Source organism: Bombyx mori, chromosome 1, assembly GCF_030269925.1.
Source record: "Bombyx mori chromosome 1, ASM3026992v2".
Lineage (NCBI taxonomy): Eukaryota > Metazoa > Arthropoda > Insecta > Lepidoptera > Bombycidae > Bombyx > Bombyx mori.
In genome coordinates, this window is record NC_085107.1 from 6,020,201 (window position 1) to 6,035,907 (window position 15,707).

At 36.5% G+C, this 15,707-nt stretch overlaps 3 protein-coding genes across 4 annotated transcripts; 1 reads left to right on the top strand and 2 right to left on the bottom strand.

The window, feature by feature from the left end:
- The first annotated feature begins 8 nt into the window (after positions 1-8).
- Positions 9-3,853, top strand: Cap-d3 (chromosome associated protein D3). The gene is given in 7 exon segments (NM_001115001.1): positions 9-124; positions 767-1,051; positions 1,054-1,386; positions 1,907-1,981; positions 2,066-2,123; positions 2,692-2,791; positions 3,600-3,853. Coding segments are annotated over 7 exon segments (1,221 nt in total).
- A 4,670-nt stretch (positions 3,854-8,523) lies between these two features.
- Positions 8,524-14,535, bottom strand: Projectin (projectin-like protein). Of its 2 annotated transcripts, none has more exons than XM_012693420.4 (3): positions 14,349-14,535; positions 12,567-14,021; positions 8,524-12,015 (listed from the first exon to the last, which is right to left on the bottom strand). In XM_012693420.4, exons 1-3 carry the CDS (start codon positions 14,416-14,418, stop codon positions 10,448-10,450), a joined length of 3,093 nt encoding a protein of 1,030 aa, XP_012548874.2. In that variant the 5' UTR covers positions 14,419-14,535; the 3' UTR covers positions 8,524-10,447. The 2 variants fall into 2 exon arrangements, with proteins under 2 accessions (XP_012548874.2, NP_001108467.1); NM_001114995.1 differs by having other exon boundaries at positions 10,448-12,015; positions 12,531-14,047; positions 14,285-14,418.
- Positions 8,622-10,301, bottom strand: Lap (leucyl aminopeptidase-like protein). The gene has a single exon (NM_001114998.1). It carries the CDS (start codon positions 10,299-10,301, stop codon positions 8,622-8,624), a length of 1,680 nt encoding a protein of 559 aa, NP_001108470.1.
- Positions 14,536-15,707: the final 1,172 nt, after the last annotated feature.

The following is a 15,707-nucleotide window of genomic DNA, read 5'->3' on the forward strand; positions in this document are numbered from 1 at the left end:
TATTTCAGATGTTAGATGCTGACGTAATTCTTACAAATATTGAGACTTTGAAAGTCTTAATCGCAAAAGATTTCACTGTTGTTTCTCCAATGCTTATGTCCGATGGAGTGTATTCTAATTTTTGGTTAGAATCAATATTGTGCTAACGCACATTTAAGCATGAATATTGCAATCAGGTGTTTCAAACTATGCTCAAAATTATGAATTAAATATTGCCGCATGTGAAAAACTTACAAAAGAATGCCATTTTTAATCACAAATTCACTTGCGAACTTAATATATAAGTATGTGCATAAATTATTAATAAACATTTCATTATGTAGAATTTATTTACACAAAGTTCATTTTAGATTAACCTAAATCATACTTATCAAAAAAGATAATATAGCCCAAATGAGTAATTGATATAGTTTTATATTAACATATTAATATCGTCAAAAAGGCAATAAAGTAATTGCACTTCATGAATAAAAAATGAACTACAACCAAATCTAAAACAAAAAACAAAAACTTGGAACTATAACATCGCAAGAAATAACAGTACTAAACAGTAATTCTTCTGTCTGACAAATTTTAAAGTTGAATCATTATTAAATGTACTAACAAATTATTTAAAATCAAATACTTGAATTATTGCTTTTGTCTTTTAAGTTTTTGGCATCAAAACATTAAATTAATTACTCAATAGCTTATGGTATAAAAGCTAATAAAAGCATTTAGGAAACCTTGCGTGTTTTTGACACTGCATTCCTTAAAATATTTTCAGGTGTGGGATGACAGAAAACTATTACTACAAAAGAACAGATGACTATAAGCCAATATTAAATAGAAAGAAAACTGGCTGCTTTGATGTTCCTATGGTTCATAGTGCTGTATTGATATCAATGAGATATGATGTTTCTGACAAGTTGACATATTATCCTAGTAAGATCACTAACTATGATGGCCCTGAGGATGACATTATTGCCTTTGCTCTGAACTCAAAGGCACTTGGTGAGCATGTCATTTTCCAATGTAATCGGTACCTTTGCAGCCAAATTAAAAATAGATCTTAATTAAGATATGTTTATCAACAGGCATACCGTTGTATATTTGTAATGAAGCCATTTATGGTTTTGTTCCCGTTCCCTTGGAAGATAATGATCCTCTGGAGAAGGATTATGAACAAATGCTCAATATAAAACTGGAAGCAATTAGCCAAGGTACACCTTTACCATTAAACCATATGTTGGAAGAATATGTAACACATCCAAACAAATGGAAGTTTGGTTGTGATGAAATATATATGATTAATTTAGAGAGAAGGCAAGAGAGACGGTTTCTTATGGAGCTCAGTTTCAAAGAACTTGGAATGTCAGTGCAGCATTTCAGTGCAATTGATGGTCGGTAAGTAAAGAGTTTTTGTATTTGATAGTACTAAACAATAGCATTGTGATTTCGTTTATCCTGTGCTGTATATAAATGCGTAATCTCTGCATTCATAGTAAATAGGGAAACAATACTGGTTTGAAACTGTATGGTACTTGTATTAGTGAATCCTCGATATGCCTAACTCATACATATTCTAATTGCCATTAGTACTGATGTTATTTCCGCACTATGTGTCTTTTAAAGACGCTTGACACTACTACGACCTACTGTATTGTTATGATCTTATTAAACCAACTTATATAGGGTTTTGTAACATTAAGTAATATAGCTTGGAATGATTATTTATACATGGTTCTTCATCATCATCGACCATACCACAGTCGTTCATTGCTGGATATAAGCCTCTTCTCTCAATTTACGATTTAGATTATTGCAAACTTAATAAAGATCAACACGGACATTAGAAACCTAGTACAAATTTGATCTAATTATTTAAACAACAAATACCTATTTAAATTAGTAATTTTGTTTACAGAAATTTAGACATGAATGATCTAAGAGAGTACTCTATTACATTAATGCCAAATTATGAAGACCCATATCATAAAAGGTCAGTAATTCTATATTTAATTGATAATTAAAATTTAATCCCGGTTGTCTCAAATAAATGCAATGTATTTTTTAAATATTGCAGACCAATGAAAGCCGGTGAAGTCGGTTGCTTCTTGAGTCACTATTATATTTGGCAAGATGTGAGTATAAAATTTATTTAGCTCTGATTCAATCGATAGACGTTTAAAAAATAAAGTTGAAACTGATAGAATAGAATCCATCTATCAATAAAAATTCAATTTAAATAGTTTAGCTAGAAATCGTTCCAATGTAAAAGCGATAGTACTATTGTTTATCAAGATTAACGGCAAACACCAGTTATTTCTTTTTTTTTATTGCCCTTGTAAGCAGACGAGCATTCGGACCACCTGATGGCGAGTGGTTACTGTTGTCCATGGACGTCAGCAATGCCAGAAGTAGAGCTAAGGCGCTGCCTTCCCAAGCTAAGCACTATTTAGTACCTATTTATTGTTTTGTGACGACAGTTGAAGGATACCAATACGCTCGTCCCTTGCGCAATATTGTAATTGTGCTTGTAACGTGATTTGCAATAGTGTTGTGTTTAGATCAAAAACAAAAACAAAAAAAAATTTATTTACCAGAAATATAATTTGTGATCAGGACTTACAAGATAGTTGTATTCGTATTCTCTTTCGATTCATCATACCTGATGCAACTTCGAGTCTCACATAACTTTGCCATTTTCAGATTGTAAAAAATCATCATCGAGTTGCGTTATTGCTAGAAGACGATATACATTTTGTACCGTACTTTAGGCATCGATTCATTCAATTGATGGACGAGATCAGTGAATTGGACTGGGACCTTGTGTACGTAGTGAACATCTGATGAAAAGTTATATGATTAAATGAAATAATTCAACTTCTGAATATATATTATGTATAATGTATTATTTTATTCACCACAAAAAAAAAGTTTCGTTTGTTTTTGTGTTCCCACTAAAATCCTAAAGTATTATTTACTAATAACACGCGGAATACATTTGGGGTTGATTTAAATCTAATATATAAAATTCTCGTGTCACAATGTTCGTTCCCATACTCCTCCGAAACCGCTTGACCGATTCTCATGAAATTTTTTATGCATATTCAGTAAGCCTGAGAATCGGCTACTATCTATTTTTTCTCATACCCCTAAGTGATTAGGGTCGTCCACCCCTATCATATTTTTTTTTATTTGGACATATTTTTTTTGTTATAATGAGGTATTATGTGGTTGAATGAGGTTTTGTTATTTTTATTATATATTCCCTCATCGTTCACAGCACTACATACCTCTTTCACTCATTTACCACATCCTTACACACTTACAATAAGTTAGTTTTTTTTTCTACACTAGAAATTCCCTACAAATCTTATATATGGCAGAACAATGTTTGCCGGGTCAGCTAGTTTATTTAAAAGAAAATCTCAAAATAAGAATAGCCAAAAAAAAATCTAAATTATTTCATTGTGTCAAATATCGTAAAGCAAGAAATGAAAAGAATTCAAGAATGAAATCTAGTTTGAAAAAAATCCACGAGCTTCACCACTCTCTTGTAATTTTCCATTTACATAACGGTGTTAGTTTGTACTCGGAAATCCATGTATTGTGAGCACAATCCTTATCGGCTCTATTATATATAATATATAACATGTTTTATTTCAGGTACATAGGACGCAAGATCCTTCTAGATGGTGAGGAGGAGTACGCGACTCCTCATACCACGAGACCTCTGTATTCTTACTGGACCCTCGGTTATTTGATCAGCGAAAGAGGCGCTAAGAAACTCTTAAGGGCAGATCCGTTATCGAAAATGCTGCCTGTTGATGAGTTTCTACCTATCATGTTCGATCAGCATCCTAAGTAAGTTTTAGTTTGATTTTACGTTGATCATTTCGAGGGGTGGAAAGACTAATTATTTGGTTTAAGCGATATTTTTACAACTTTACAGAAGAGCCATTTAAAGTTTGAAATTTCGAAAAAATGTCATATTAAAAAAAAAAACTTCATCAGCTATTTGAATGCAGTAAACTTAATTGAAATTCAATCATCGAACTGTTGATGCTAATCTACCTATATCTATACTAATATAGAAATCTACAGTGGTTTTTACGGATGTTCCGTTAAAACTACTGAACCATGCATCCGATTGGCTTGAAACTTGGTATTCATGTAGAAAATACATGTACTTAATGGATAGGCTAATATTTATATGAGTGTTGGACTCCCTACACCAGTTGCGGGGCATTAATGATGAGAATCTTTGTGGGGGTGAGAAATAATAATGTTAATTTTAAATGCCCCGCGTAGCGGACGGGTACAGCTAGTACCTAATAAAACGGACTTTACATAGATAAATGTCGCGTATTAAGCGAAATATCGCTTAAACCAAATACCATTTCACTCCTCGATATGAAATATATCTACCTAATTCTATTTAGGTAATCAGGCATATACACTGCAGCATGTTTGGTATTCCCAGCACAGGTACACTGAGCCGAAATTTTAAAATCAGTTAAATTAGAATTTTGTTCATTACGTCCTCCAAATGGCAACGTACGATTGCTTCATCGCAACAATAAGAAAGATTGATCCCATTCTCATTCAATTCTCAAGACCGGAGTAAGAGGCAAGATCGGAGTCGCATAGGCTTATAGCAATACATACATACAATTGTTAAATCTCTTACTCATAAGTAAATATCCATCTTCTCTGTGCAAGCAAACGATCATTTGATTGTAATAAAACTCAGTATTGTTATATTATGCTCGCACTTCTAGTAAGCTTCGTTCATTGTAGCGACGGTGAACAGGTCGTATTTTATTTGCCTTTCAAATTAGATGAGCAAACAGTCGACCTAATCGCGAGAGTTTATCTATCGGACATCCGTGTGCTTAGTGCGAGTTTTTTAACGTTCGCGATAGCGTAAAAGTTAGCTCATATTTGTTGGAATGGGATCGTTGTGTACGTTTGCCGTTAGAGGCGCTGTTCCAACTGCATACAAAATTGACTTAACTTTTACGCTATCGAGAACGTTAAGAAACTCGCACTAAGCACACTGCAATGCCAAAGCCCTGAAACCGTGTTCTAAATAAAATACGTATCCGCCACGTATTCACGAGCGACTCCCACGATGACATGAAGGAATGTGACCATAAAAATCGAATACGCAAAACTTATGAGTTACTCGGCAGTGGTACCATAGTACCAGGCCCCTAGTGTATTTATAGTAGGCTTGCAACTGGCAGGTATCGCGACCCAGTCTGTTTCTGCCGCGAAAGGTAGTAACAGACGTTGTACCATACAATTGAGACTGCGACGTCATGACTTGAGGTCTAGCCGGTGTGGTGGAGCTCGATGGGGCTTAGTCAGAAACCCTCCTCGTCTCCATCTTCCTCTCCGGAGGCGCCGGAGTTCGATATAACCCGGTCTGTTCCGAACCCCTCGACCGAGTATTCGTAAATGGATTACCCACCGTAAAAAAAAGGTCTGTGGTGGTATTTGAGTCATGAAGTCTATGGGGCCCAACGTTCGGCGCTAGTTGGCCCTTGTAATCGTTCACCAACATGACAAACGATCTCCCGGAACACATTGTTGATTAACGCAGCCGTTCGAAGAACTTCAATGGCGCGAATCGTGGTACTAAATAAAATAAAAAATCCAGTAACCACTGCAGTATAATTTAGATATAGCACAGATTAGCATACTAGATTACTGGTGGTAGGACCTCTTGTGAGTCCGCACTTGTGAGTCAGTACCACCACCCTGCCTATTTCTGCCGTGAAGCAGTAATGCGTTTCGGTTTGAAGGGTGGGGCAGCCGTTGTAACTATACCTGAGACCTTAGAACTTATATCTCAAGGTGGGTGGAGCATTTACATTGTGGATGTCTATGGGCTCCGGTACCCACGTAACACCAGGTGGGCTGTGAGCTCGTCTACCCATCTAAGCAATAAATTATATTTAGCATAGAATACCGATTTATAATTTACCTCTGTTACAGTGAAGAATGGAAGTCGCATTTCGAAAATCGTGATTTAATCGCACTTTCGGCGGCGCCATTACTTGTCCACCCCACGCATTATACGGGCCAGCCGGGATACATCAGTGATACAGAAGATTCAGACATAGTTGACCCGGATTTCGTGCATCTCCAATCAAAAAATGAGCTCTAACTCGGCGGTTTCAGTAAGAAAAATAACAGTGCATTTAATAGTTTGTAGGTAGCTAGTAAACTAGAGAAAATGTTACTATTGAAATTTAACGAATTAATGAATAGTAATAATATTTTATGTAAATACCTTTAAATCAGGAATTTCCAAAGTATTTTGGTCAAGAGATCCTTTTTTCAACATGAACTGATAACATTGACCATTATAAGCCAAAAAACTTTACTTTAAAAGTTTTATAATTTATATGCATATTTTTAAAAATCTTATCTCCTGCTTTATTCCTGTTGATACAACTTATCAATTTAAAAAACAAAGCTTTTGATTAAGTTATCGTGTGCGTTAATGGTCCATAACGACCCCTTTGCGAATTCCTACTCTAAATAATTGGTAAATTAGTATTAAATGCTGTATACCCATAAATAGCTTACAGCGTTTTTGTTTCGTTAAAATCGTGTGTGGACCCTTAAATTGCTTTGTTAATATAACACTTTATATCTGTTCGGAGCTATGTAACATAATTAATAATTAATTGAGATATAAATTTGCTTCATTAGTTATGTTTTTATCAGCGAATTACCAACTGTACCTATTTTAATTTGTGTAAAATTAGTAGTTACTATATTATATTTCATCGTAATAAATAATAATTATTGTATACAATGAAGATTTGTTCTTGTATCAATTGGGGCCAACGTTCTAAAATAGTTATTTAGTTCTTAAGAGATGTTTAATATATTACTATAAAGATTGCCATATTACTATTAAGTTAACGAATGTTTTATATTTGGTGAATAATTAATAAAATATTAATAATATACGTGAATTGATTTATGAAAAATTAAAATAAATATATATATAAATGCGTAATGTAACAAAGGATGTCAATCTCGTGATCCCAAGAAGAATAAAACTGATTACTTTTAGCGAAGTAAAATCGACCTTGTGCCTCTGAAGAATAGATTTAAAATATCATCATTTCAATAATAAATTTGTAACATCTGTTATTAAGATTCGCGAATATCTTCTCGTTCATTACAAGCCGTGTAATCGAACGGCCGAGGGACATCCACATTTGGCTGACACGCAACATACCTCGCATAACTTTACGAGTCATCCGAGCCATATTATATATTTAGGATACAATATAAATTATTATTAACGCAATTCAGATGTCTGTTTTGATATACCGTTGAGTAAGTGATTGTATTGCCCGTATTGATTTGATTATTATTTTTGGAGCTTGTTTTCAAAGCGATGTTTAGTATATTAGTTTGAATTCAAGACCGATTTTTGATAATCGATTCAAAATAAATGCTAATTTGTTTATTGATAATTCGAGTAATTTTTACAAACAGTTTAAACTAATAACAGCTAAACTCTTTTTAACCAATAATAAAATTGTTACTTAAGAAGCAAAGCATAATTAGTATACTAATATGAATTTATGAATATATTTTGAAGAATAAATGGTTTATGCCTTTGTATGACGCAGTTTGTTTTGTAAAGTATTCTCATGCTTTTCCCAACATTCATTTCCAAAATCCACTTTAATATTAAAGTAAAATGAACCACTTACCTATTTAAGTAGATATAAATTAAACTAATCAAAACTAGCTACCTAACGAACTAACTAGTGAAACAGTTAAACTAATAAAACAATTAAAAACGTTTACAGTTGTTACCTAAAGAAGTTGTTTCCCTGACTTATTGTTAACCTCTAGTGTTTGGACTTAATTTGTGATGAAAGTTTAAATTACGAAAATTGGAAAGACCCAGTACTTTCATCTCAATTCTTGGTTAAAGAGACTTATAGTTTTCGTTTTTTTTCTACCTAAGCTGATGGTCGAAACTTTAGACCATCAGCTTAGGTTAGCTTAGCTCTTTAGACTCTAAAGAGACCATATCAGCGTAATCTTAACTAGTAGGTGAGCTCACGAGACTCAAACCTGACGATGTTGCTGACATTCGTAGGCAGCGGCTTGGCTCTGCCCCTGGTATTGCTGAAGTCCATGGGCGACGGTAACCACTCACCATCAGGTGGGCCGTATGCTCGTCAGCCTATAAGGGCAATAAAAAAAAGCATGAACCCTAGCAAGAGCGGTGCTTCGCAGAATCTACCACCGGATCGGAAACGCGACCCACTGAGAAGATCCGGCGAGAAACTGGGCTGCGTCTGTGGGTTAATATACTCGCCGAGGCCTTGGTCGCAAGCGACGGATTCGACGTAAACAATGGCCGGTGCTTGGGGTACCTAATAGCACCGTTAGTGGATCGGGAGGATCCGAAATGACGTGTTTTGGACGACGTCGACAAGTTTTCGTGTTTTCTAGCTACGATGAATATTTAAAGATGCAATAAAACCACTCTTTGAGTTTAAAACAGTTTTGTATTCAAGAAAATGATAATGGCCATATAAACTTCAAATTTTACATGTGTACATCAAAACAGTTTTATTAAATAATAATTACAGTTTTGCGTCAGCCAATAACTGAAATATGAATTCGAGAATGGTTCTTGTTGGACGACCGGTCATGCCGCGGCGAAGATATGGGAAATCGCGTCCTTTGGAGTAGGCGATATTGTAAGTATCCAAATGCACCCATTTAGTATCGCAAATGAACTGTTTTAAAAAAGCTGCACAATTTGGTGAATCGCCGAACTCATCCCTGCCCGTATTCGCAACATCGGCCGTATGGCAGTCTCTTACTCGATCTTCGTAAAATTTCCATAATGGCATTCGCCAAATCCTATCACCGGTCTGACTACTCGCTGATTGAAGGTAGCAAAACAATTCATCGCTATTGGTGTAACAACCGCAAGCACTTCCGTCTAGAGTATAAATTAGTTCTTTTGACATCGTACCTATATCTATAATAAGTTTTGGCCAGTAGTTGCGTGCATATACCAAACTGTCTGCTATGAGAAGTCGACCCTCACGAGACGGTAACCTTATGTGTAAAGATTTTCCATTAGCGCTATATGCCACGTCACCAAATTTGGGACTGTTTCCATTTGGCATTAATTCGCATAATGGAAGAATGCCTCGAATATTGATCGGTAGTTTAAGTCTAGCCGCAGTTCTGGTTATGGCTAATATGCATCCAGCACCCGCCATGTCTCCTTTCATATAACGAAGGTCTTTTGGAGATTTGAGATCTAAACTGCCACTATCAAAAGTTACGCCTTTACCAATTAGCACAATTGGTCGAGTTTTCTCACCTGCTCCGTAATAACTGATCTCAACGTAGAGCGGTGGTTGAATCGATGATTTACCTATAGCTACAAATCCTCCCATCTCATGACTGGCCGCCCATCCTTGTGTCTTAACTTCTACATTTATATCTAATTCACATAGGAGTTCAACGGCAATTTTTGCAAAGGATGTAGGGTTCAGCATATTTGCGGGCATTTCTTGAAGATACCTTGCTAAATTTTGAGCTTCAGCCTTCATTTGACCTATATGCCAACCATCTATATCACAATCGTCGTGAAGATAAATTTGGGATTTAGGGAGAATTTTCTTTCCCAACGTACTTTTATATTCTTCAAATTGCCAATTTGCTAAATATGCACCTTCCGCTGCGGCTTCTGCATTTCCAAAGGATTCTAAATGTATAGCTTTAGGATTCAGTGGTTGAAGAGATATTGCACCCACACCAGCAGCGATTCGGATAGCTTCTTTGTTTTCGTCCAATTGTTCACTAACATTGTAAGTTAAACATTCTGACCCAAGACCAGATACAGCTACGAATGCAAATGTTGGATCTAAGTCGAAAAATATTCTTGATTCTCCCAATTTCGGGATGGGTGATAATTTTAACATTTTCCAAAGTTTACCACCGGATTCTCTATCATACTTTTGTGCACTTGCAGTAAGAATGGCAGGTTCACCTTTGGCGTTTTCATTATAATAAACTCCCAAGACAAGACCTTTGTCTTTATGACCACAAAGTTTCGGATCCTTTATTTTGCGCGGCGTTCCGTATGGCACACAGTCAGTACGTTGTATTTTAAATTGAGAAATATATCGAACATGTTTCAAAACTAGACTTTTGCGAAAAAAACAATATTCTAACATTTTTAATTTTGAAAAATAATACTGAAACAATCTAAGGTGTATGCATGACCTACCAGACAAACTCATTTTATTTTTAATATCAATAATTAGTACGTATTACGACAACGAAACATAAAAGTTTAGATTCAATAAATATTTCACATATCACACATCATACAAATAATAATAAATACATTTTAATAGTAATAGCATAATTTGTCTTTTGGAAAGGGTCAGGAAGTCTTCTTATTCAGCCAGTTGGGTGTGTAATGTTTATACCAAGGTGGAATATTCTTGATAATTGTTTCTTGTAACTGACGATATACTATAAGTATTACAAAGGGGATAGCTAACCTTTCATCTTTAAATAAATAAACCCAAAAAGCCAATATTAAAAGGCACATATCAACGGTGTAGTCGATTATTGATCTCACTTTCTTTTTAGCCTTAGTTTCTAATTCTTGATAGTTGATTGGAATAACGATAGTGGCCCGTTCAGTTTTCTTAAGAACAGTTTGAATTTGCGGTATGCTCTTTTTCTGTGTTTGGTTGTGTTTGTCTGAAAATGGCGGCGCCTCTAGTTTGCTTTTATTTCGATCCACTGTGATGTTATTAGAACTTTGCTTTCTTTGTTTGATGTTTTTATCCACACGATTTTGTGGTTTATTTTGAATTATTGTTTTTGGCATATTGCTTTGGCTGCTTGTATTTGTTTCAGTAATTCCATCATTTTGCGTCTTCGTCCTTTCAATATTTTGTTTTTCGGCTACTTCCTTCAAATCTTCAGTGTTAAGGTAAATTGGTGTTGATTTTTTATGGGTTCCGTATTCCTTAACAATGTTACCGTAATAGTCAATGACCGTGCGACCTTCGTCATTTATTTTGTCAAGATTCTTTTCATTTGTACTAATTATTTTTTCGATTTCGGGTTCAGAAGTGTTTTGTTTTTTGTTCATTGAATTTTTACTCAAAATCTTGGGGAAATTGAAAGGTTTTTGTACGGGCATTTTAGTAATTTTTTTGAATAATGTTAGCTTTTCTTGTCTTTTAGCTTCTGTTTTTGGTGCTGATACAAAAGATTTAGGAGGCATCAAATTCTGAGCCGGTGATTGTTCAGGAATTTCTCTCCTTTTCAGAATAGGCTTTGGTACAAAATTTGGGTCAGGAAGTGGTTTAAGTGTTTGGCTTTCCGAAAATTCGTCTTTTTCTACGATAGTGTCTTTTGTAGAAACCGGGTGAGCTACTTTTCCTCGGGGATTGTATGTTTCTTCTTCATTTAAGTACTGAGTCCTGTCAATATCTCCGTTAAAGCTACCTTCGTCCGAATATTCGCCATCAGTTGAAACAGTACTAGCAGTATAATCTTCATCAAATGAAATTTGTTGCCATTTTCCATCTGAAGCCATCGACTCACGAGATAACTGCCGCGTGTCATTACTATAGACATTATTGTCTACAAACTCGCTTTCAATCAATATCTCTGGCCCTTTAATTTTCTCAACAGTTTTTGCTGTTGTTTCTCGACTACAGCTGTTTTTAGTTTGTTCATTAAGCGGAATGTTATTTACAGTTGTACTTGTTTTACTTTGTTTGTCTTTAGTCTGTTTCTCTTTCATTTCAATGGCTTTATAAAATCGAGCCATTGCACGTTCGTGAAGTAGTTGTGTAGTACTTACGGCATTACGAAGAGTCTTAAATGGTACAATACATCTAGAGCTCAAATCAGGTGCCGAAAGTGACAGTGGAGGCGGTGATAAAGAATCCAAGTCCAGTTGGAAAGACTCCCGTTTAGACCGCGCATCTGAAATATGAAAATTAAATATGTATTTAAAAGACGAATGTTGTTTTTGTTTTATACATTTGTAATTTGTTTTATGTAAGCATCCGAATTTCGCCAGTAGCTAGTGCAGAGAAAACAATCAATAAACATCCATGGAATGAACGTGTATAAACATAGAAACGAATGTAAAACACGTTATGTTTACCGTTTTCTATTCATTTCTGGACTCGACTTAGTTACGTTTAGTTTAATTGATTGTTTCATAAATAAACACTAAAATTCGCTGCTGCTCTGGTTTTTGTTAAACAAACTTCGCTCGTGCTTTAATCTGATCAACAACTGCCGTTATTGTTTCTGGTATTATTGGCGCGTGCTGTTTTGCTTAATACCGGGCTCTAGCCGACCTTATTATTAGTTCAAATACTCGTGCAAGTAAACGTCTTTTAACTATTATTAGATTTTTTAATTGTAGCTGTAATTAATAGTATTGTAGCTGTAATACAGTGCGCATAAAGCGAACCAGAAGAACATAATACTTGTTTCACAGTTAACTAATAGAAAATAATACATACCGGTCTTTTCCGCCAGCTTCTGCACTTCTGGGTAAAGCAAGAGCATAAACTCATTGCTACCGTTTTGTTCTGGAGCTTGGGAAGGTCGTAGATCGTGTCTTGATGTATCTGGTACAGAATTCGAACTTAATTCTTGTGAAGGCGATGGTGGTGGAAGTCGAGTTCGTTTTCGTCTTGGCGCCGGTGAAATACGTGGTTCCTCGCCATCTTCGCGCGTCAACGCCTCATTGATAATTCTGGCTTCCACTGCCAGGAAGTCCATATCTATGGCTCTCCCTGGTATGCGAACTGGTGATGATTCAGAACTTGGTGCGCTCATGCCATAAGGACTTTCTGCTTTAATTCGAAATTTATATTCACTTCCTTCAATAAGATCAAATAATGTGACGTTGGTTTTGCGACTAGTTATAGCTTTTAACCAGACATTCCACCCCGTTCGGTAGTATTCGACTATGTAATTACCAACTTTGCATCCCCCATCATCTGCAGGTGGCTCCCAATCTAATGTGACAGACTTATCAACTTGTCTCGTGACCGAAACATTTCGTGGAGGATCTGGTGGTGCGGTGACCGTTACGAGAAAAGCGGCTGTATCTTCTCCAATAATATTTTTCGCTTGTATTTGATATTCGCCACGATCACTTCTTTTTGCTGAATGTATTTTCAGTACGGAGAATTTAGGAGTGATTGAAATTTCGATTCGATCGTCCGTTATAATGGGGTGGCCATCGTGGCGCCATTCTATGGTAGGGGTCGGTTTTCCAACTATCGTTGTCTTTAAAAATATTGTTTCGTTTATTTCGTAAAGCAGCCCGTCTTCATATTGGCGGGGGTAACGTAATTTCGGTGCAGCTTCTAAACAAAGACGTGCTTTGGTAACAGCATGTCCGCCACGGTTAGTTGCTGTGCATTTAATTTCACCTTCGTCGCTGGGTAATATTTGATGAAATAAAAGTACGCTTGTCGACTCATCTGTTGTTATAGCGGTTCTCCTACTACTAAATATCTCGTAGTCGTCTTTGAACCACGCAATCGTAGGAGACGGTATACCACTAAAAGTGACATGGAATTCTACTTTATCGTTTTCTAAAGCAGTGACATCCTCCAAACGTTTAATAAAAACCGGAGGTTCCTGCGACGCTCGATCGGAACTAACTGTGAGTACGTCTGAAAGCTCACTGTAGTTAGAGTGACCGACGTCGTTCAGAGCTGCAACTCTAAATTGATATTTATGTGGTGGTTCGAGGCCTGTTAGTACCAGTTCGGGCCGCAATACGATTGGTGGTGCAGTGCGTATCCATTCTGTTGATCCTAACCTGTTACATTCGACCTGATATCCTCGTAAAGGCGCTCCTCCGTCGTGCGTCGCTGGCGCCCATTTTAATGTAATTGCATTCGGCTCATCGTCGGATAGTATTGGTATTATCTGTGGTTTACCTGGTGGTGCGGGTCTTCCTGTAACACGAAAACGCCAGTAAGAGCTCCATACGATTAAGTTTTGATTTAAATTTACTAATCGAACGTTAACCTTTCGCGGTAGTCACGTAGCTACCGGCCCACAGTCATTTGGCGAACCTCTTTCAAAATTAGACGCATGATAATCGTTACACGAAAGCGTACTGTCTTACGATTTGTTTTGTTGTGCCACGCGTTAGAAATCGAAGCGCGCAGTCTTTTTAAAAATAGAAACACAGGAGGGGCCTCGTTTATAATCACACTTAGGTATTAGGAAGGGAGGCGTGAAGTAATTGCTTTGGTAGATATTTGTGTGACGATGATTACCTGCAGATTTCCAATGAACGTTCTTCCTGGGCTTGAATGCATTGTGTGAGGCGGAATAGTGGTTGCCCATCGCGGCGGCGACGCGCGCCGACACACTGAGCGCGACGCCCGCGCTCCTCCCTCCCCGACCCCGCACCTGCTCCCACCCTGGGAATAACTTCGGGGCCTGTGTCTGGCTGCGTCGTCCGCCCGCACAGATGCGATCTTGATCTGTTTAATCGATTGCTTTTTATTACTATATGTCGAACGGATATGGCCTTTGGCTTATTGGTTTAAGCATTCTTTCATTTGAATACATTTGGTGCCAAAATTATTTTTAAAACAGCCATTTATAAACCGGAACTTACAGTTCGAAATGCATATATGTATTATATTTGTAGATGTAAATGTTTTCAGGAGGAATGAAAATTTTTAGTGACATCTAGCGCCTAAATCTAAAATTACAAACTCATAACTGAAGCGTAACAAAATTGAAAAAGTAAGGTGGGTATTTTATTTTTACAAATACAGTCCCGTTTCAAATGAAGAAGTATAGATGTCGTAGCTTGATGTTTTTATAAAATTTGCACATGTGGGAAACAGATGTCACTAGCATATACTTTACATAACTATCTGATGTAATTATGCAGGGCTGAGGTAAGGAGAATCATCTGTGTTGATCTGCGTTTTCATAAAATGAAATGTTAATAAAACGTTTGTTTGCATTACGCTTTGCAATTGTAGAATTGCTACGTTCATACCATACCCTTTATCTATACCAGCGTGATTGTGAGAGGTTTTGGAACTGTTATCTATATCATACAGCTGGACACTTTTCAACTTTTCTCTCGTATGAGATGATTCTCCTTACCTCTACCCTCCATAGATGTAATACATGAATAGCAAATATTTTAGTACTTTTATTGTGTTCATTATTTAATGTCGATATATATTTATGTTATATTTGCTTATATAGGTATTTTAAGCATAAAAATATAATAGAAATAATATTTAAATCGAATTTCCAAAGAGTAAGAAGTCAGAAAAGGGTTTTTTATTACACCCCCGATCACCCTCTTCGGTCAACCAATACCTGGATGCATCGATGACATTCCGCCCGCATATAAAATCAATCTGGAACCGCGCCGCCTTAATTCTCGACAGACTTTATTCTATGATTTGTATGCGAAGTAAAATGTACCTTCGGAACATAGCGAGACTTTCCAAACTTGCATAAAATCCGTCATGACTTACGCGAGTGTGGTGTTATACACACACATAGACACCCTTAATCCGCTACAATCTATGATCCCGCTTTTGCAGCTTAGCCGTCGATGGTCTTTGGTTCGTGAGGAACAACGACCTACACGACGATCTGGG